The sequence below is a fragment of the Chiloscyllium plagiosum genome, unplaced genomic scaffold, assembly GCF_037043375.1.
Source record: "Chiloscyllium plagiosum isolate Xiang-an unplaced genomic scaffold, Cpla_swu_hap1 HiC_scaffold_20, whole genome shotgun sequence".
Classification (NCBI taxonomy): domain Eukaryota; kingdom Metazoa; phylum Chordata; class Chondrichthyes; order Orectolobiformes; family Hemiscylliidae; genus Chiloscyllium; species Chiloscyllium plagiosum.
Window position 1 is genome coordinate 44,807,981 of NW_028270158.1, and position 23,288 is coordinate 44,831,268.

General features: G+C 41.6%; 1 protein-coding gene across 2 annotated transcripts in view; it reads left to right on the plus strand.

The window, feature by feature from the left end:
- rsph10b (radial spoke head 10 homolog B) overlaps positions 1 to 23,288 on the plus strand; it is an 84,978-nt gene that overhangs the window by 2,283 nt on the left and 59,407 nt on the right. For both annotated transcript variants that reach the window (XM_087997904.1, XM_043711371.2), the window contains exons 2-5: positions 11,073 to 11,148; positions 16,513 to 16,581; positions 17,403 to 17,576; positions 18,541 to 18,626. In XM_087997904.1, the coding sequence (XP_087854030.1) occupies positions 11,073 to 11,148; positions 16,513 to 16,581; positions 17,403 to 17,576; positions 18,541 to 18,626 (405 nt within the window). The remainder of the gene's footprint in view (positions 1 to 11,072; positions 11,149 to 16,512; positions 16,582 to 17,402; positions 17,577 to 18,540; positions 18,627 to 23,288) is intronic.

Sequence of the window (23,288 nt, forward strand, 5' to 3'; positions counted from 1 at the left end):
GAAAGTCTATGACAAGGTATAAAAATAGCTGAGGTAAAGTTTGTAAGCTTTTTTTTCTCTGCTAGCTTCTATTAGATCAGCAGTGCTCACTGATTGCATTGATATAACTGTAAGAATTCATGGGAAAGTTGGGCTGTTCCTTCTTCTCTGGATTTCCATAGAATAGCTCAGGCACTTGGAGTCATAGAGATGTACAGCATGGAAACAGACCCTTCGATCCAACCCGTCCATGCCGACCAGATATCCCAACCTAATCTAGTTCCACCTGCCAGCACCTAGCCCATATCCCTCCAAACCCTTCCCATTCATATACGCATCCAAATGCCTTTTAAATGTTGCGATTGTACTAGCCTCCACCACTTCCTCTGGCAGCTCATTCCATGCATGTATCACCCTCTGTGTGAAAACATTGCCCCTTAGGTCCCTCCCATCCTGGCACTTTCCCCTGCCACCGCAGGAACTGTAAAACCTGCGCCCACACCTCCTCCCTCACCTCCTCACTCACCTCTATCCAAGGCCCCAAAGGAGCTTTCCACATCCATCAAAGTTTTACCTGCACATCCACTAATATCATCTATTGTATCCGTTGCTCCCGATGCGGTCTCCTCTACATTGGGGAGACTGGGCGTCTCCTAGCAGAGTGCTTTAGGGAACATCTCCGAGACACCCGCACCAATCAACCAAATCGCCCAGTGGCTCAACATTTCAACTCCCCCTCCCACTCTGCCGAGGATATGGAGGTGCTGGGCCTCCTTCACCGCTGCTCCCTCACCACCAGACGCCTGGAGGAAGAACGCCTCATCTTCCGCCTCGGAACACTTCAACCCCAGGGCATCAATGTGGATTTCAACAGTTTCCTCATTTCCCCTTCCCCCACCTCATCCTAGCTTCTAACCTCCCGCAACTCGATCCCCTGACCTGTCCGGAGTTGTCCGACCTGCCCAGCTCCTTTTCCACCTATCCACTCCACCCTCTCCTCCCTGACCTATCACCTTCATCGCCTTCCCCACTGACTTATTGTACTCTATGCCACTCTCTCCCCACCCCCACCCTCCTCTAGCTTATCTCTCCAAGCTTCAGGCTCTCTGCCTTTATTCCTGATGAAGGGCTTTTGCCCGAAACGTCGATTTTGCCTGTCCTCGGATGCTGCCTGAATTGCTGTGCTCTTCCAGCACCACTGATCCATATTCCAGCAGTGGCCTAACCAATGTCCTGTGCAGCCACAACATGACCTCCCAACTCTTGTACTCAATATTCTGACCAATAAAGGAAAGCATACCAAAAACCTTCTTCACTATCTTATCTACCTGCAACTCCACTTTCAAGGAGCTATGAACCTGCACTCCCAAGGTCTCTTTGTTCAGCAACACTCCCTAGGACCTTACCATTAAGTGTATAAGTCCTGCTAAGATTTGCTTTCCCAAAATGCAGCACCTCGCATTTATCTGAATTAAACACTACTCCTCAGCCTATTGGCCCATCTGATCAAAATCCTGTTGTAATCTGAGGTAACTTTCTTCGCTGTCCACTACACCACCAATTTTGGTGTCATCTGCAAACTTACTAACTATACCTCATATGCTCAGATCCATTTGCTGACCTTATGCAGACCACCCATCCCCACACAAAATCTTTCACTACTGACTTTGGCTCCCTTATGAAGGGGTCCACTGTAATATGCCATTTTTAATTTTTAACCCTTACTCCCCATTTTTGGGATCAACTTCTCTGGCTTGGGTATATTTGCATCATTCTGCAGGCTGATATACCTCATGTGATTGGTCATATTAGGCAGTGCTCATGTAAGTTAAGGGGTGGTGTGCAGGCATTCCTCATGTACCAATGACATTGCAATGGGTTGATAAAGGCTCTATTTATACGGCCAAAAAAGTTCCATCGTAGTTGAAGATCGATCAAATCCAGGATCCTTGTTTGTTTTTGATTCATTTACTAGAGTCCTGCAAGAACAATGGTATGAATTAGCCATGAAAGCTGACAGACATTTGGCTGGCTATCAATTTTACAATATGGAATTAAGGAATGCAATGAAACAAACATAAAGGAGCAGAGTCAGAAAGGAGTTTGTGTTCCCTTAGCACCTTTTTGAAGATCCATTTGTTTCACTGCCAGTTAAATTTTCTCTCTTGTCTCTTAAGCCCCTCTTAAAGCTTGCTGCTTTAAACAAGCTTTCAGTCAAATTTTCTCATATCTCCCTCTTTAGTTTGCTGTCAAACATTGCCCGATTGCATTTCTGTACAACATCTTGAGACATTTTTCTCTGTAAAATACACAGTCCAAATGCAGGCTGTTGTAATGTTAAGTGCAACCCTGATTGTTTTGTCAGCAAATGTGGCTACCTCAAGGACTGCACTCGAGTACAAATAGAGACTTGATAAAATCAATAGCTAGCTGATCAGTTCTGCTGGATTGAGTAAGTTCTGCTGCTGTGGAAATTCACCAGAACCTGGTTTTATTCCCCTATGGTACTGGTTTTTAGAATACCTTGTTTTGGAACTGCCCTTGAAGATGGGTCTTTTGCACCCCTTCAGTTCTTTTGCTCTGTATTTGTAGCAGAATCCTCAAGAAACTTATGTGTTGATGAATATTATGAAATTGATACAGTCCTGAATCATTTATTTAATCTTTTCATGTTTACATGTAATGCATCATAGTTTTATGTGTTGAAACTTCAACAGGGATTTTTTAAAAATTACAGGAATATGGGAAAAGATCAGGGGAGATGGACTAACTGATTGCTCTTTGAAATAGCAAATGCTATTTGCTGAATGGCCTCCTGCATTCAATGATCTATGATTCTATAATTATTTGTGCTCTTAATTGCAGTTGTTGTCATGGCGTTTTAGGTTTCCCATGGTAACAACTTGCAGTGGTATCTGACAGAGTATAGAATGGGATTTGCAGTGGATTGCTGCTGTACGTCTCTATGACTCTATGACTTTAACTGTGGGGATAAACTGAGGAATCTGTCTCCTTCTCTTCCCTCATTCTCATTCCTATCCAATTCCCTTGGAATAAAGGAGAACACTTGTAGAGTAACAGAGTCATACAGCATGGAAACAGAATGCTTCAGTCCAACTAGTCCACGCCAACCATGTTCCCAAATGAAACTACTCCCACTTGACTGCATTTGGTCCATATCCCTCCAAACCTTTCCTAATCATGTATCAATCTAAGTGTCTTTTAAACATTGTAACTGTATCTTCATCTACCACATCTTCTGGCAGTTCATTCCACATAAGAACCATTCTGTGTCCTTTTTTTAAATCTTTCTCCTCTCACCTTCAAAACTAGGGTGCATATTTTTTAACTTGCCCACCCTAGGGAAAAAAAGCACTTGCTATTCACCTTACCTGTATCCCTAATGAATTTATAAACATCTATAAAGTCATCTTCCAACCTGCTATGCTGCAGTAAAGTATGTCCCAGCCTAACTTTGTAACTCAAACCTTCCATTCCCAGCAGCATCCTGGTAAATCTTTGCTGAACCTTCTCCAATTTAATAATATCCTTTCTATAGCAGGGTGACCAGATTTCAGTTATCTGTAAGAGTAATGGGGTGGTTATGGTAGGGGATTTTAACTTTCCATACATAGACTGGGACTGCCTTGGTGTTAAGGGGTTAGATGGAGAGGAATTTAAGTGTGTACAAGAAAATTTTCTGATTCAGTATGTGGATGTATGTACGAGAGAAGGTGCAAAACCTGACCTACTCTTGGGAAATAAGACGGGGCAGGAGATTGAGGTGTCAGTGGGCAACACTTTGGGGCCAACGATCATAATTCTATTAGTTTTAAAATAGTGATGGACAAGGATAGACCGGATCTAAAACTTGAAGTTCTAAATTGGAGGAATGCCAATTTTGGTGTATTAGGCAGGAACTTTGAAAAGCTATTTGGGGGCAGATGTTCGCAGGTAAAGGGATGGCTGGAAAATGGAAAACCTTCTGAAATGAGATAACGAAAGTCCAGAGACAGTATGTTCCTGTTAGGGTGAAAGGCAAGACTGGTAGGTGTAGGGAATGCTGGATGACGAGAGAAATTGAGGTTTTGGTTAAGAAAGAGAAGGAAGCATATGTCAGGTATAGACAGGAGAGATTGAATTAATCCTTAGAGTATAAAGGCAGTAGCAATATACTTAAGAGGGAAATCAAGGGGGCAGAAAGGGGATATGAGATAGCTTTGGCAAATAGGGTTAAGAAGAATCCAAAGGGATTTTATAAATACATTAAGGACAAAAGGGTAACAAGGGATAGAACAGAGCCCCTCAAAGATCAGCAAGGCAGCCCATGTGTGGAGCCTCAAGGAGATGGGGGAGATATTAAATGAGTATTTGCATCAGTGTTTACTGTGGAGAAGGACATGGAAGGTGTAGAATGTTGGGAAATAGATGGTGACATCTTGAAAAAAGTCCATATTACAGAGGAGGAGGTGCTGGATGTCTTGAAATGTATAAAAAGTGGATAAATCCCCAGGACCTGATCAGGTGTACCCAAGAACTCTGTGAGAAGCTAGGGAAAGCATACCAAACGCCTTCTTCACTATCCTATCTATCTCCGGCTGTACTTTCAAGGAACTATGAAGCTGCACTCCAAGGTCTCTTTGTTCAGCAACACTCCCTAGGTCCTTACCATTAAGTGTATAAGACCTGCTCTGATTTGCTTTTCAAAAAAGATGCAGCACCTCACATTTATCTAAATTAAACTCCATCTGCCACTCCTCAGCCCTTGGCCCATCTGATCAAGATCCTGTTGTATTCTGAGGTAACTTTCTTCACTATCCAATACACCTCCAATTTTGGTGTCATCCGCAAACTTACTAACTATATATTTTATGTTCACATCCAAATGATTTATATACATGACGAAAAGCAGTGGACCCAGCACAGATCCTTGTGGCACAAGGATCCTTGTGATCCTTGTATGCTTTCTCCCTTGCTGAGATATTTGTATCATCAATAGTCACAGGTAAGGTGCCGGAAGACTGTAGGTTGACTAATGTGGTGCCACTATTTAAGAAATGTGGCAAGGAAATGCCAGGGAAGTATAGACTGCTGAGCCTGACATCAAGTTGTTGGAGGGAATCCTGAGGGATTTACATGTATTTGGAAAGGCAAGGACTAACTTGGAAAGGACTAATTTGGAAAGGCAAGGATAGTCAGCATGGCTTTGTGTGTGGGAAATCATGTCTCACTTAATTGAGATTTTTGAAGAAGTAACAAAGAGGATTGAGGCCAGAGTGGTAGACGTGACCTATAAGGACTTCAGTAATTCGTTTGACATCGGAAACTGGTTAGCAAGGTTGGATCTTGTGGAATACAGGGAGAACTAACCATTTGGATACAGAATTAGCTTGAAGGTAGATGACAGAAAGTAGTGGTGGTGAAGGCTTGCTTTTCAGACTGGAGGCCCTTGACAAGTGGTGTGCCACAAGGATCTGTGCTGGGTCCACTGCTTTTCGTCATGTATATAAATCATTTGGATGTGAACATAAAATATATAGTTAGTAAGTTTGCGGATGACACCAAAATTGGAGGTGTAGTGGACAGTGAAGAAAGTTACCTCAGAATACAACAGGATCTTGATCAGATGGGCCAAGGGCTGAGGAGTGGCAGATGGAGTTTACTTTAGATAAATGTGAGGTGCTGCATTTTTTTTTGAAAAGCAAATCAGAGCAGGTTTTATACACTTAATGGTAAGGACCTAGGGAGTGTTGCTGAACAAAGAGACCTTGGAGTGCAGCTTCATAGTTCCTTGAAAGTAGATCCGGAGATAGATAGGATAGTGAAGAAGGCGTTTGGTATGCTTTCCTTTATTTGCCAGAGCACTGAGTATAGGAGTTGGGAGGGAGAAAGTGAGGACTGCAGATGCTGGAGATCAGAGTCAAAAAAGTGTGGCACTGGAAAAGCACAGCCGATCAGACAGCATCCGAAGAACAGGAGATATGATGTTTCAGCAGAAGCTCTTCCTCAGGAATGTGGAAGGGCCCAAGGGTGCTGAGAGATAAATAGGAGGGAGTGGAGCTGGGGTGAAGATAGCTGGGAATGCAATAGATAGGTGAAGATGGAGATGATAGTGATAGGTCAGAGTGGAGGGTGGAGCAGATTGGTGGGAAGGAAGATGGACAGGTAGGACAGTTCAAGAAGGTGGTGTCAAGTTGGAGAGTTGAATCTGGGATAAGGTGGGGGGAGGAGAGATGAGAAAATTGGTAAAATCAACATTGATCCCATATAGCTGGATGGTCCCAAGGTGGATGGTGAGGCATTCTTCCTCAAGGCGTCGGGTGGCTAGAATTTGGCAGTGGAAGAGGTGGAGTGTGAGGGGGAGTTGAAGTAGTCGGCTACAGGACGGTTGGATTGTTTAGTGCATGTGTCCCAGAGATATTCTTTAAAATGTTCTGCAAGTTGGTGTCCTGTCTTCCCAATGCATAGGAGACCACATCGAGAGCAACATACACAGTAGGTGATGATATTTGTGGAGCTGGAGGAAATCTCTGCTGGATGTGGAAGGAACCTTTGGGGCCTTGGATGGAAGTGAGGGGGATAGTGTGGGTGCAGGTTTTACACCTCTTGCGGTGGCAAGGGAAGGTTCTGGAAGTGGAGGGTGGGTTGGGGGGGGGGGGGGGGGACCTAATAAGGAAGTCACAGAGGGAATGGCCTCTGCGGAACGCAGATAGGTTTGGAGAGGGAAATATAGCTCTGGTGGTGGGGTCTGTTTGTAGGTGGTGGAAATGGCAGAGAATGATGTGTTGATCTGAAGGTTGATGGGGTGGAAGTTGAAGACCAAGGGGGCTCTGTCCTTGTTGCGATTGGAGGGGTGGTGTTAAAGGGTGGAGGTGCAGCAAGTGGAGGAAATGCCCTGGAGGGGATTGTTGACCACGTGGAAAGGGAAATTGCAGACCTTGAAGAAGGAGGCCATCTGGGATGTTCTGGAGTGGAATTGGTCCTCCTAGGAGCAGTTGTGGCGGAGGAATTGGGAATAAGGGATAGCATTTTGGTGGGTGGGGGGGAGGGGAGCGGGGTGAGTGGGAGGAGGTGTAGTCCAGGTTGCTGTGGGAGTCAGTGGGTTTGAAGTAGATGTCTCTGCTGAGTCGGTCACCGGACATGGAGATGGAGAGATCCAGGAAGCAGAGGGTGGGTCTGAGATGGTCCAGGTGAACTTGAGGTCGGGGTGGAAGGTGTTTGTGAAGTTGATGAACTGTTCACCCTCCTCATGGGAGCACGAGGCATCACTGATACAGTCATCAATGTAGCAGAGGAAAAGGTGGAGAATGATGCTGGTGTAGCTGCAGGAGATAGACATACCTGATGACGAGGCAGGCATTGCCCATGGCTACCCCTTTGGTCTGAAGGAAGTGGGAGGACTCAAAGGAGAAATTGGTGGGGGTGAGGACCTCAATAGGAGTTTGGAGGTCATGTTGTGGGCAATTCTGGGAAGTCATGTTGTGGAATGTTGCGTACAATTCTGGTCTCCTTCCTATCGGAAGGATGTTGTGAAACTTGAAAGGGTTCAGAAAAAATTTACAAGGATGTTGCCAGGGTTGGAGGATTTGACCAATAGGGAGAGGCTGAATAGGTTGGGGCTGTTTTCCCTGGAGCGTCGGAGGATGAGGGGTGACCTTTATAGAGGTTCATAAAATCATGAGGGGCATGGATAGGATAATAGACAAAGTCTTTTCCTTGGGGTGGGTGGGTCCAGAACTAGAGAGCATAGGTTTAGGGTGAGAGGGGAAAGATGTAAAAGGGACCTAAGGAGCAACTTTTTCACATGTATGCAATGAGCTGCCAGAGGAATTGGTGTAGACTGGTAGAATTACAACATTTAAAAGGCATCTGGATGGGTATATGAATAGGAAGGGTTTAGAGGAATATGGGCCAAGTGCTGGCAAATGGGACTAGATTAGGTTAGGATATTTGGTCAGCATGGACAAGTTGGACCAAAGGGTCTGTTTCCGTGCTGTACGTCTCTATGACTTTATTAGCGTCTAGATAAAGTAATAGTGTTAATTCTTCGAGAAAGGAGTGAAGGCATTCATCCACTGATGCTTATTTCCCATAAATAGAAACTATTGGTATTAACCCATTCTTCAAGATTCTGTTCCAAGGCATGAATATATATGTAGCATAGAAATTATTTGGTTTGGTGCTTGTTATATTCTTTATACTGTAGCACGTTTTCAAGAAATGACCTCTTTATCTCCAAAGAATATACTATTGGTGTAAGGCTGAGAAGATATTGTAGCAATATATTGCCTATGACTTTGAATTGATGTTCTCACATATGGTATACTTTTCAGATGAGAGGTCTTGCAAATGAGCTCTTGTAACTTTCCATAGTGGCATGGTTCAGATTAGCTTCATTAATCACATACTTATACTTCTACAGACTGTCCTGGGAGTTGGTATCTGCTGCTGAAGCATGATCTTGTGTCCTATTTGTTTTTGAGTAAAATAATGATCAAAAGCTATTAGGCAGTTGTCAGACATAGGTTTCTCATCAATTTTTAGATTACATTACATTATAGTGAGGAAACAGGCCCTTCGGCCCAACAAGTCCACACCGACCCGCCGAAGCGCAACCCACCCATACCCCTACATTTACCCATTACCTAACACTACGGGCAATTTAGCATGGCCAATTCACCTGACCTGCACATCTTTGGATTGTGGGAGGAAACCGGAGCACCCGGAGGAAACCCACGCAGACACGGAGAGAATGTGCAAACTCCACACAGTTAGTCGCCTGAGTCGGGAATTGAACCCGGGTCTCAGGCGCTGTGAGGCAGCAGTGCTAACCACTGTGCCACCGTGCCGCCCAGTCTTGAAGGTATGGTGCTGGAAAAGCAAAGCAGGTCAGGCAGCATCCGAGTAGCAGTGGAATCGACATTTTGGGCATAAGTCCTTTATCAGGATAGGGATGATGAAGGGCTTTTACCCGAAACGTTGATTCTTCTACTCCTCAGATGCTGCTGTGCTTTTCCAGCACCACACTCTCAACTCTGATCTTTAGCATCTGCAGTCCTCACTTTCTCCTTTCTCATCAATCTGTTGTCTATGTAGCATGTGATCTAGGGCCCTCTTGTGGCACAGTGGTATTCTCTGTACCCCTCAACTGAAAGACCTGGATTCAAGACCACCTGTTCTAGAGATGTGTAGTTAAATCTTTGAACAAGTTGATTCGATAAATAGGTAAAATAAGTGTAGCACATGATCTGATTTTTTTCCCCCATATAGTAGAAAAGTATGCTAACCTGTTCTGAGTTTGATTTGGTGCCTAATTCCTGAAGCTTTGAAATCTTATGAATTGTGCTTCCCATATTTGCTGATCTATCAAGTGGATCTGAAAGTTTTTTTCAGTCTATTCCAAACAATTTCAAATCTGTTTATTGGTCTTCACTGCTTTCATGATTTTCCATGATCCTCTCATTGCTATTTACCTTTTTGTTCTTTGGTTTTATGCCCAAATCCATGAGCTTGGGTTCAAGGCAGGCCAGTTGCGGAGATGACAAGGCCAAGAACTGTCTTCAGTCTTAATGCTTCTTTATAGCACTGTTAATTGCTACCAAGACTGAAAGCAGAATTTTTCCTAGGCCCCAAATAACTGGCAGGCACGGCCTTTCTCAATGTCAGGAGCATCAAGTCACATTTTCCAACTGATTTCCAGATATCACAATGAGATTATCATGAGTGAGCAGTGAGAATCTGAGTAATGGCCATTACTGCTCATTACCATCCTCATTGTTTTAGGTTCTTTTCCTGAAGTTTCACACATGAGATGCAATTCGCACACACCAACCTCTGCAAACAAGTAAAGTTTAAACAGCCCATACAAGCTAGGTGACCCCTTTGACATTCCTCACTGGTTGTGCGAAGTCATGTCAAAATGAGGTCCCTGAACAAAGAAAACATATCCTCTTTATACAGGTCAGTTGGTAATGCTTACAGGTACCCTGGCCACTCCCACACCCCCACCCCATAACTACATGTTACCCCAGGTACAATGGTAGGATGAGGTCATCCTCAGAGATAATGTCAATGTAAATGCCCTAATCCTGGGGAATTATTACACAATTTCCTGACTCCGTGATTCCCGAAGACAATGAACATGTGATATGTCTTAGTTCGGGGGATGGTTATGAAAGCATTTCTGAATGGAAGGGACCGAATGAGAGTTTAATTTGATAATTGCAGGAGAGTAGTAGTAAATGGCTGCCCAAATGAAGTGTGAGTCATCCACATTCCTGCATGAACGTTGCCCCCACCCAAAGACAGTACAGTTTAACCCTTTAACATTACATTAATGTTCAGAGAGATAGTACAACTTAATCTTTTAACATTACAGTTCTTTAAAAAGAAGCTTCAGTTGACAGAGTGTGGCACAGCTGTTTGTGATAGTGCAGGTGGGTGAAAATTGGATGAAATCTCCTGATTGAATGAGTAAGCAGTTCAGAAACCATACAGTGTTAGTGGTGTGGAGAGATTGGGTGGGCAAGATGGAACTGGAAGATAATGCATGCAACAGTGAGAATAGATTTTGAGCCTTGGTGAGTGGTAAGTGCAGTGGTAGAAACAGAATAGATAGAGTGAGGTAACCAAGAGAAGATGGTAACACTTACCTGCCAGATCAGAGAAAGTTCTTGAATTTTTTTCTACACTAAACCAAGTGGCAATCTCAGACCAGGCTGGCAAGGTCTGATGACATAGCACACTTCCGCTGGTCCTGGAGGACTAATCCCTTTTTGATCCTCCACATTCAGTGCATTACTTATAAATAGACACCAAATTCCTTAACAAACATTGCTCTAAGCCAACTCATCGGAAATTGCATTAATTTTTTTCAAAGAAAAATCTTTCAAGCTTTCATGTGACCTTAAGAAAGCTATGAAATGTTATGAAAGTGGGAGTGTAAATGAATATTGCATTTATAAATAATGTAATTTAGTGAGAAATTACAAAATTATATTCACAAGCAAGTTATTAAACAATTCTGTTGATCAGTTAAAATGAAATAAGCAAATACATTTCTGCCTTATAAAAATTAAACATTTCTTTTAAAGCTATGAGGGAGAGACAATACGAGGTCTTTACGAAGGTGTTGGAACTGCCCATTTCCAAGGAGGCCATGTTTACCAAGTGAGTGGAATTCTGCTTACAGTTTTTTTTGTTCAGCATTCACCTTTAGAAAAGAAGTTTGAACTCTCTTACTGCTGAAGAGTTTTCTTTTGGAATGGTATATGGTCAAAGGAGCCAAGATGTATGGACCCAATTTTCATTCCCGGGTTGGATAAACAAAACTGTGGAAACTTCCTTCTCTGCAAATCCAAATGTTATAAATGGCTACAAAAATTAGGCTTCAGAGTTTTTTGGGGGAAGGGTAGTAGCAGGCTGAAGGGGGTGCTAGATCCCAAGTCATGCTGGGCAACACCAGTACTTCATTCAGAATTTAAAAATAAATATTCAAATATAACATGGTGCTCCTACTTACCCTCTCTCACTCTCCATGCCCCATCTATGCCCATCTACCCACCTCCATGGGCCCTTATATCTAAATTTCTCCCAGTTATACCAATGTCCTTTCTACCCTCTATGCCAACTCATTCCTTGCATCCACCACCCTTTGCCCTTCTCTCTACTTGCAAACAGCCTATTTTCTAGCATGGGAATAACTCAGAAGGTATCTTCATGGAAAATAAAATCATCAATGTTTTAATTAAGTCACTATAAAAAAATTGTAATTCTTCTTACAAGATATATCTAATACTTGAAGTTGCCACAAATAATCCCTTATAGAAACAAACATTTACCTTAAATACTCAAATCTTTATGTAAATGAATATTTCTGTACAATAAGCAGTTGGAGCTGTCTATCAATAGACACTAAAGACTCCAAAATTCAGTTTCAGTGCATGGATCAACTGCTGTCTGAAAGTGCATGCATCATCTACAAAAATGTTAAATGCTTAGATTAGGGCACAGGATTTAGGATTCTTAACTTTTAGTTTTTTCACCATAGCAGATACATTATCTGTCCAGGCAAACATTGAAGCGTAGGTGCAGGGGTAGGCCATAGAGCTCTTTGACCTCTTCTGCCATTCAGTAAGGTTAACTAAACATCACTTCAACTCCTCCTATCTGTCCTATTTCCATATTCCAGTATTCTTTTGTTCTAAAGAGTATACTAGTTTCAACTGTAAGATGCTCATTTATTTAGTATTCATTTGTTTTGGGGTATTGAATTCCACACTATCCTTTGAGGGAAGAAATCTCTCCTCATCTCAGCCAAACTAAGTGGTGTCCTTCATGTCAGGTTACTAGTGATAATGTCTTTTTGTGGCTAGTTGATGTTCATGACACCACTTCCACTGGTACGACACATCTATCCTAACAATCCAAACAGAAACATGTACAAGAATTCCTAGAAACATGGCATTCCAACCAGAACTCTATCGACAAACCTATCAACTTGGACCCCATTTACTACCCTCTGAGAAAAAAACAGGAAATGGCATCACCATAGGAAATGACATCACAGGAAGTGACATCAACAACCCAAGGAAACCTAAGCACATAATTAGAAAGCAGGTCATAGCACCAGTGCTTCACTGGAGGCTCACTGATTATGTTACCTAGTAAGGTGACAAAATGTCTGAAAACGAACCTTCCAGCTCAGTGAGCAAACTTACAACCAGAATATAAGAGTCTGTTAGACCTCAGCTAGAGTATTATGTACAGTTCTGACATCACATTATAGGATCTGAATGCATCAGAGAGAGTGCAGAAGTGGTTTATAAGAATAATTCCAGAGATGAGGAATTTCAGTTATGAGGATAGATGGAAGAATTTGCAACTGTTCTCCATGGAGAGAAGAAGACTAAGTGGCAAACTAATGAAGGTTTTTAAAATCATGAGGACGTTGTAGATAAGATATGGAGAAACTGCACCTGCATGTAAAAGGAATAAAGACAAGAGGGTTTAGATTTAAAGTGATCTGCAAAAGAAGCAAGCGTGAAATAAAGAAAACCTTTTCACTAAGCAGGTAGTTAGGGCATTGAATACACTGCCTGGAAGTATGCCTGGAGGCAGGAACAATTCGGTCATTCAAGAGGACATTAGAGATTATTTGGATTAAAAAATGCTTTGCAAGGGTATAAGGACTTCAATATAGAGGTGTACTGGGAAAATTGGGTTAGTAGTGTGTCCCAAGAAAAGGAATTTGTGGAATATCTACAAGATGGTATTTTGGAGCAGCTTGTGATAATCCACCAAGGAAAAGGCAGTTCTGGATTTGATGAAGTGTAATGAAGCAAACTTGATTAGGAAGCATAAGGTGAATAAACCCCTAGGAGGCATTGGCCATAATATAGTAGAATTCACCCTGCAGTCTGAGATGGAGAAGCTGAAATCAAATGTAATAAATTTACAATTGAGTAAAGGTAACTGCAAAGATACGAAGAGGGAAGGCTGGGCAGAGTTGATTGGAAGGACCATAGCAGTTAAGTCAGTGAAATGGCAGGAGTTTCTGGGGATAATTCGGGAAGCACAAAAGTAATTCATTCCAAGGAACATTCTAAGGGGAGGACTGTTTAAAAAAGAGCCTACAGTATTATGGGCAACGTACAGGCATGAATAGAGGATTGGCTGACTAGCAGAAGGTAGAGTGGGGATAAAGATATTTTCAGGATGGCAGCCAGTGACTAGTGGAGTTCCACAGGGGCCAGTGTTGGAACTACAACTTTTCACATTATACATTGATGTTCTGGACAAAGGACATTATTGCTAAGTTTGCAGATGACACAAAGATACATAGAGGGACAAGTAGTGTCGAGGAAGTGGGAAACTGCAGAAGGGCTCAGATGGATAGGAGAATGGGCAAAGATGTGGCAGATGGAATACAATGTGGGAAAGCGTGAGGTTATGCACTTTGGTAAAGAAAATAGAGGCGTGGACAATTATCTAAATGAAGAAAGTCTTCAGAAATCTGAAACACAAAGGAACTTAGAAATCCCAGTTCTGGATGTTTTTAAGGTTAACACACAAGTTCAGTTGGCAGTTAGGAAAGCAAATGCAATATTAGCATTAATTTTGAGAGGGCTAGAATACAAGGGATGTGCTGCTGAGACTGTATAAAGGCTGCATTTAGAATATTTTGAGCAGTTTTGACCCCCATATCTAAGGAAGGATGTACTGGCTTTGCAGGGGTCCAAAGAAGTTTTACAAGAATGATCCCAGAATGAAGGGTTTGTCATATGTAGTGTGGTTGAGTACTCTAGGTTTGTACTTGATGGAGTTTAAGAGTATGAGGGATGATGTCATTGAAACTGAAATAACACTGAGAGGCCTGGATAGAGAGGATGTGGAAAAGATGTTTCCACTAGTATGAGAGACTAGGACCTGAGGGAACAACCACAGAATGAAAAGATGACCCTTTAGAACTGATATGAGGAGGAATTTCTTCAGTCAGAGGGTGGTGAATTGTGGAACTCCTTGCCACAGCAGGCTGTGGAAGCCAAGTCTTTGAGTTTCTTTAAGCAGAGGTTGTTAGGTTCTTGATTAGTAAGGAGATCTAGGGTTACAGGGAAAAGACAGGAGAATGGACTTGTGAAACTTATCAGCCATGATCAAATGGTAGAGCAGACTCAATGGGCCCAATGGTCTAATTCTACTCTTATATCTTTTGGTGTAACAGAGAAAGCAGAAGATTGGCACTAGGTAATGATGCTTATTTAATATACTGATGTAGGCATGATAGCCTCACTGGTCTCCTGCACAGTAACACCACTATAAATCTGTGATGAATGTATCGGGCATACTAGTCATTTGGAGTGTACAAGACAGGTCAGACCAGTACATCTCATTCACAGGTTTGACTGATCTTTCCTTCTAAGGAAAGATGAGTTCAGGAATCAGTTAGTGACACTGAGTGGTACCAGAAGGCAGGAACTACCCACAGAGTACAATCACCAAAGAGAGATGGCACTCCAAGTAGGACCTGCTGCTGCCAAGAAGAGAGTAGGCAGCACCTCTGTGGCCCAGGAGCCTCACCACATACAAAAATGACCGTTTGATGCAGTCAGTGGTAGGGCACACCATCTCCCAGTTTCTCAGAATTTTCATCAAATAGTCATAACCTTCGCCATGCATTGAATCTGGCAGTGGTGCACAAACATTCATCAGAGTGTTTGGACTTGCCAGTTGAAAATTTCTTTTTGTCCTCTGCAACTCATTTATAGACTCCTCAAGGAGACTAATGGACGTCTCTTTGGGAATTACGTCCCATCCTAGAGGCAACAGAAATCACTTCCTCTTCCTGCAATGTGCTTTTCAAATCACACCCACATCCATTCCCAACCCCACTGTGAGTTGAGATTTCAGTGATATGATCATTAGTTCTTGACTCGTCAGCCAAGGATAATGGCTACCATTATCAGATAATTTCTCACTGTATATTGTTCAAACTCAAAAGGGCCTAAGGCTGTCACCTTTGCCCAATCTGCTTCAGGTAGCCCTGGAAGGGTAAGGTATTTCAAAGGTTTAAGCATTAGGTGAAGCTCATTGCTTCATGCTGCTGCTATGCAGAAGCAATTAGTGGTATTCACCACTAACAGGATCCTGCTGTTAAACCAAAAGCATTTTCTGCCTATTATATAAATGAGTAAAGTGATATGTGATTTCCAGTGCTGGTATGATGTTAGGTATTTTGGCATACGTCCCAAAGACTGGTGATTCTATCAAACAACTTATCCCTCCTGCTGTTCACAACATGGTACTGACTATATCCACCTTTTATCTTAGCCTGCTGGACAAACTTTCCTCATTCCTGAAGAAGGGCTTATGCCCGAAAAGTCGATTCTCCTGTTCCCTGGATGCTGCCTGACCTGCTGCGCTTTCCCAGCAACACATTTTCAGCACTGACTATATCCAGCCCACCCTGGGCTTGCAAAGCTGATGACACAATGGCCAATATCAGATATGATTCTGTGATTGGAAAACATTTCCTAAAGAAACCTGAGCAGGAGAAGAATAATGTTGGCAAACAATTTGATTGTTGGGTTCGTAGTTTAACACATTTGCGGAAGCTACATGTATTAATGTAGAGGTTATGTTCTTTGCAGACAGAAAGAACAAATACTCGCACTGCATCTGTTTCAAATCAACAAAATAGGTTTCATCCATTCGCTGTTCATTTCTCAAGTTAGTGCATTGTCTAATCAGATTCAACCTGTCTGGTTAAAAGTTTAAAACAAAACTTGGATGTTAACTGTCACAAACAGGTGACTTTCTACAGTAAAGCTTCTATTAATTAGAGTCTACTTACTAACCAGTCAGGACTCTTTCATTCAGAATAAATGTTGTTTTCACATTGCTTTGTTATTTCTTGCAAAAGCATCCCTAATGAGCGCAAGGTGAAAGCTTTGATGAAATGTATTTTTAGAATTACTGTAGGCCTGAATTACCAATTGACCAGTTATAAGCATTTTACTACATGTTTTTCCACAGGGCATGTTTTCTGAAGGTCTTATGCATGGTAGAGGCACTTATACGTGGAAGGATGGAACAAAATATGAAGTAAGCAAACATCAAGACACATTAGTGTTCTCAGCTTTTACAAACTGATTTGAAATACATTGATCAGCACATAGAGATATGATGAGATTGGCAAAGAGATGAAAATGTTTGTATAGGTGAGATACAACACTAATTGCTGCAGAATCTTCTTGCTTTATGTAAACTATGTTGCTCTTAATTTAGGATTGGGTTTTGGTGCAATCAAATCATAATCAGATCTTTTTGGTGTGATACAGAATACAGTTCTTGAACTGTTAAAGGAAAAGAGACTTTATATTTATTCTTTCATGACTTAAGGATGTTTTAACCAATGAAATATACTTGTCTCTGGGGATTCACGTTCCACGCCAGGCTGCCACTCCCAGTACAGTTCTTTGGGAATTCTGTAGGTGCCTTTTTCCAGAAACATTAATCAAAGGCACTGCCATCTCAGGTGGATGCAAATGTGCCCGTGACCACTATATCAATGAAGAGCAGCTGAATTCTTCTCCTGTGCTCTAACCAATATCTATCCTTCCACTGACATTATTAAAGCAATCTTTATCCATCATACTGATGTTTATGGGACCTTGTGTTTTCTAAATTACAATACTGATTATACTTCAAGTGCACTACCTTATTGTACAACATTGTGGGATGTGACACTGTCATTAGTGGCTTTATATAAATGTATGTTTTACTTTAGTCTTAAAATTAAGATAAACTGGTTGCAAACAAATAATTTGAAATAAAATATTCCTTGCCCTTTGTATCCATGATTCTCTCAGTACTGAATAATTAAGATGTCATATCTTAAACTTAATTAATATGCTATTCCACAGGGAGACTTTTCAACGAATACCCCTACAGGCCATGGCACCTACACATGGCCTGATGGCAGCACCTATGTTGGTGAGGTTGTAAATGGAATACGTCATGGAGAAGGAATATTCACAAGTCCTGACCAATTAATTTCTTACACAGGAGACTGGCACCAAGCCAAAAGACATGGGAAGGTAAGAGCAGACTTTTTACTGTTTGCTACTGCCTTTTGAGGAAGAGTTCCAGACACTTTCAGAGAAAAAAAATCTCTTTATCTCTGAGTTAAATGGTGAATTAGATTTCCTACAGTGTGGAAACAGGCTCTTCAGGCTAGCAAGTCCACACCGACCCTCCAAAAAGTAACCCACCCAGACCCATTTCCCTCTCACTAATGCACCTAACACTATGGGCAATTTAGCATGGCCAATCCACCTGACCTGCACATCTTTGGACTGTGGGAGAAAACCAGAGTACCCAGGAGAAACTCACGCAGACACAAGGAGAAAGTGCAAACTCCACACGGACAGTCACCCAAGGCTGGGATCGAACCCCGGTCCCTGCCATTGTGAGGCTGTAGTGCTAACCACTAAGCCACTGTGCCACCCTGTTATTATTATTGATATTATCAAGTTTAATGACCTCACTTAATGAAGGATTTTTAATTTCAATAAATAACTATGATTAGAGGACTGGATGCCATAGGATTACACTACTGCTTCCACCCCTGCAAATTGGGTTTGATTCTAGCCCATAATGATGGGAATAAAAGTGTCCACAATCTGATGGTATTAAGAATCTGTGGTGAAATGGGCTTAGATGGTTTCAGTCTAACCTGTAGGCCACAACTCTCATTTTCCTTTCATTCAGTATAGTCACCACTAACTTGAAATCAAAGAGAGGTCAAGGAAAGACTCTTTATCTAAGACCGTATATACTTTGTGTGCAAATAGACAGCCCAAGCACAGAAATCTGACAAAAAACACAATATACTTGTTTTTTCTCAAGCTTTGAAATGAGACCCTTCTGTAAGTATATCAGAGAACCAATGGGTGTCCCTCAGCTAGAAGCATATTTCAGCAGAAGAGAAAAGAAAGACGGGTTTTGCTACATCTGTGATTTACATTTGTTTTTGCACATTGCTGCAATCTTGCTTTCCAGGGCACTGTATACTTCAATCAAGAAGGGAGCTCATGGTATCAAGGTGACTGGGTAAACAATGTCAGGGAAGGCTGGGGTACAAGGCGGCAAGTATATTTCCAAGGACTTTTATTTTGTATGTAGGGTATTGTCAATTTGGTTATTCCTTGTGTGAAAAAAGTATATTATATAACAATTTTAAATAGATGGTGTAAGTAACATAGCAAAGTTAGAATTTGGTATTTGAATTACATTAATTACTGGTAATCTGAAAGAAGTGACTGAATTAAAAATAAAAGACTATAATCAATACAAGATACATTAATTTTTCAAAAAAGACTTTAATATTTTTTCTGTAAACTTTTTTTTACCAATTTTGATGAGCAATATTCAGAATAATTTTCATTACAAGTACAACCAGATGTGAAAGCCTTGGCATATTTTAGTGGGTTGAAAATGCTGAATAGTTTTTGTTGTTTTCAACTGGGTGGAAATGGTGAAGAGGTGAGAGAAGGGTGTACAAACTCCACAGACCAACTAGCTTTCTGTGCTGGTAGATTAATAAAAAATAGTTACACTCAGATTTTTTGATGGATGAAACAGACTTGATGATTTTGTTTTGAGTGCACTGCAGAATTTGTTCTGATATTGAGTTAAGTTTAGCAGTTGTAAACTCCCAAGTCATATTACTTGCCCGTCTGATACATCACTGCCAATTATGTATATCTGCTCCAAAAAAAACTTCAAACTTTGTAAGAACTTACCAAACATCATCAGCTCAGGTAGCAATGAACCTTACTTTTTTCTCTTTCTCTTCTCACTCCCTCGATTACCACTATAATTAGTCAAGATATTTCTGGGGAATCATTTTGTGAAAATATATGGGTTGAAATTAGAAATAAGAAATGATGATCGCCTTGATGGGATTGTACTGTAGGCCCCCCCATAGTCATAGGGAAATTGAGAAGCAAATTACTACTGTCATTAGTGAAAATTCTTCTGAGGTACCCGTTTAATAAAAATATATAGATTGAATTTAGACATTAAAAAAGATGATCACCTTGATGAGACTGTATTACAGGTCCCCCAGTAATCAGAAGGAAATTGAGATGCAAATCTGTTGAGAGATCTCAAATATAAGGTTGTAATAGTAGGGGATTTTAATTTTCCAAACATTGACTGGGACTGCCCTAGTGTTAAAGGTTTGCATTGTGATATTAAATACATTAGTCAGGGGAAATGTAGAGTAATAGGGTAGGGGAATGGGTCTGGGTTGGTCACTCTTCAGAGGGTCGGTGTGGACTTGTTGGGCCAAATGGCTTGTTTCCACACTGTTGGGATTCTATGATTTCTATGTTCAAGAATCTTTCTTTATCAATATGTAAATGTTTCTACTAAAGAAGGAGCAAAACTTGACCTTCTCCTGGGAAATAAGGCAGTGCAAGTGATTGAAGTGTTAGTAGGGGAACACTTTAGGACTAGTGATCATGATACTAATATTATAAAATAGTTATGGAGAAGGATAAGTCTTCCATAAAAGTTAAAGTTCTGAATTGGAGTAAGGCATATTTTAAGGATATAGAGTCATAAGTTACAGCAGAGACAGGCCGTTTGGCCCAAACTGGTCCATGCCAATCAAAATGTCCATCCATGCTAACCCCATTTCCCTGCACTTGGTCCATATCCTTCTAATCCTTTCCTATCCATGTATTTATCTAAATATCTTTTAAATTTTGTTAATGCACTCGCCTCAACCACTTATGCTGGCAGCTCATTCCATATGCGTACCACCCTCAGTGCAGAAAGGTTGCCCCTCAGGTTCCCTTTTATTCTTTCCCCTCTAACCTTAAACTGATGCCCTTCAATCATCGATTACCCAACCCTAGGATAAAGAGAGTGCATTCATGCTATCCATGCCTCTCGTGATCTTTTATACTTTCTCCTCTAACCTTAAACTGATGCCCTCTAGTCCTCGATTCCCCAACCCTGGGAAAAAGACTGCGTGCATTCACCCTATCCATACCTCTGATCTTATAGACCTCTATAGGGTTCCCCTTCAGTCTCCTACGCTCTAATGAAAGAAGTCCTAGCTTGTCCAACTTCTCCCTATAACTCAGGCCATTGAGTCGAGGCAGCATCCTTGTAAATTTCTTCAGCGCTCTTTCCAGTTTACTAACATCCTTCCTATAACAAGATGACCAAAAACTGAACACAATATTCCAAGTGTGGCCTGGCTAATGTCCTATTTAACTGCAACATAACTTGTCAACTTATGTTCTCAGTGATGAAGGCCAGTGTGCCAAAAGTCTTCTTCACTGTCTACCTGTGACTCCACTTTCAGACAACTGTGAACCTGAACTCCAAGGTCCCCCTGTTCCACTACACTCCTTAAAGCCACCACAGATGTTAAACTTACTGGTCTATAGTTCCCAGGCTTTTCTTTGCAGCCCTTCTTGAATAATGGCACAACATTTGCTACCCTCCAGTCTTCCAGGACCTCACCATGGGTAATAATGATGCAAATATATCAGGCAGGGACCCCACAATTTCTTCTCTAGCCTCTTGAAGTTTATCTGGTCGGAACTAGCAGATTTATTCACCTTCATACATTCTAATACATCCAACACCTCCTCTACTATGATATGGACTGTTCCAAGACATCACCACTAACTTTCCCAAGATCCCAAGTCTTCATGTCTTTCTCCACAGTAAACACAGAGGAGAAATATTTATTGAGAACCTCGTCCATCTGCTGTGGTCTACACATACATGTCCTATTTGTCCTTTAAGGGTCCTATTCTCTCTCTAGTTTCTCTTTACTATACTTAAGGTACCTCTCTGGATTCATCCTAATCTTCTCAGCTAAGGCTACCTTGTGCCCCCTTTTTTGCCCACTTGATTTCCTTCTTCAGTAAACTCCTGTATTCCCTGTATACCTCCACGGACTCCCTTGATCCCAGCTGCCTGTACCTGAGCCATGCCTCCTCCGTTTTTCTGGTCAAAACCCCAATATCTCTTGTCACCCAGAATTCCATCAAAATTCACCCTGCCCCGATTTAGAAGTTGAACCTGTGGACCAGTTTTGTCCCTCTCCATAACTATTTTAAAATTAATAAAACTATGGTCACTGGTCCCAAAGTGCTCCCCCACTGTCATCTCTGTCACCTGCCCTGCCTTATCTCCCAAGAGTAGGTTGAGTATTGCCCCTTCCCGAGTAGTACCCTCTGTGTACGGCTTGAGGAAACTTTCTTGAACGCACTTAACGGATTCCACCCCATTTAAGCCTTTTATGATCTGGCAATCCCAGTCTACGTTAAGAAAGTTTAAATCTCCTACTCTGACAATCCTATTTCTCCTGCAAGTCTCCCCAGTCTCCCTGCACATTTGTTCCTCTAATTCCCGTTGACAGTTTGGGGGCCTTTAGTACAACCCCAAAAACATCACCATCTCCTTCTTATACCTTAGCTTCATCCACAAAGCCTCACTGGATGATCCTACAGTTATTTCATCTCTGATTACTGCTGTGATACTCCCCTTAATCAAAAATGCATCTCCCCTTCCCCTCTTTTCTACTTAAAGCAGCAGTACCCTGACACATGAAGCTGCCAGCCCTGTCCCTCCCTTAGCCATTTTTCTGTAAAAGCTGTAATAACCCAATCCCACGTACCTAACCATGCCCTGAGTTCATCGGTCTTCCCTGTCAGCCCTCTTGCATTGAAATAAATGCAGTTTACTCCAATAGGCATTCCTTGCTCTCTGTCATGTTCCAGCCTGACCTGTCTCTTCAAAAAACAAGAACTTTCTAAAGTTGATTGGAGTGGACTGCTCACAGGTAAAGGGATGACTGACAAGCAGGAGGCTTTCAAAAGTGTGATAACAAGAGGTCAGAGGCATTATGTTCCTGTTAGAGTGAAAGGCAAAGCTGATAAGATTAGGGGACATTAGATGAATAAAGATATTGAGGTTCTAATCAAGAATATGAAAGAATCATCGATATAGACAACTGGGACAACAGAATCTCTTGAAGGGTATAAGGCATGTAGGGGTATTCTTAAGAAGGAAATCAGAAAGGCAAAGAGGGGATATGAGATAGCCTTGGCAGATAAAGGTCAAAGATAATCCAACAAGATTCTACAAATATATTAAGAGTATGAGAGCAACTAGAGAGAGAGAGTAGGACCCCTTCAAGATCAATGAGGTCATCGAACCTCAGGAGATGGGAGAGATGGTAAATGAATATTTCACATCAGCTTTTGCTGTTGAGAAAGAAATGGATGCAAGAAAGCTCAAGGAAATAAATATTGATGTTTTGGAAACAGTTTACATTACAGAAGAGGAAGTGCTGGAGATCTTAGAAAACATAAGGATAGATAAATCTCCAGGACCTGATCAAGGAAGTTAAGGAGGAACTTGTGGGACCACTGGCAGAAATATTTGTATCATCTGTAACCACAGGAGAGGTACTAGAGGACTGGAGTGTGGCTAATGTTGTGCCATTATTGAAGAAAGGTTGTAAGGAGAAGCCTAGAAGCTATAGATCTGTGAGTCTGACATCGATGGTGGGTAAGTTGTTGGAGATGATTCTGAAAGATAGAATTTATATGAAGTGAGAGGCAAGAATTGATTAAGGATAGACAGCATGGTTTTGTGTGAGGAAAATCATGTCTCTCAAACTTGAGTCTTTTAATTAAGTAACCAAAAAGATTGATGAGAGCAAAACAGTAGACTTTGTTTACTTGGACTTTAGTAAAGCCTTTGACAAGATTCTG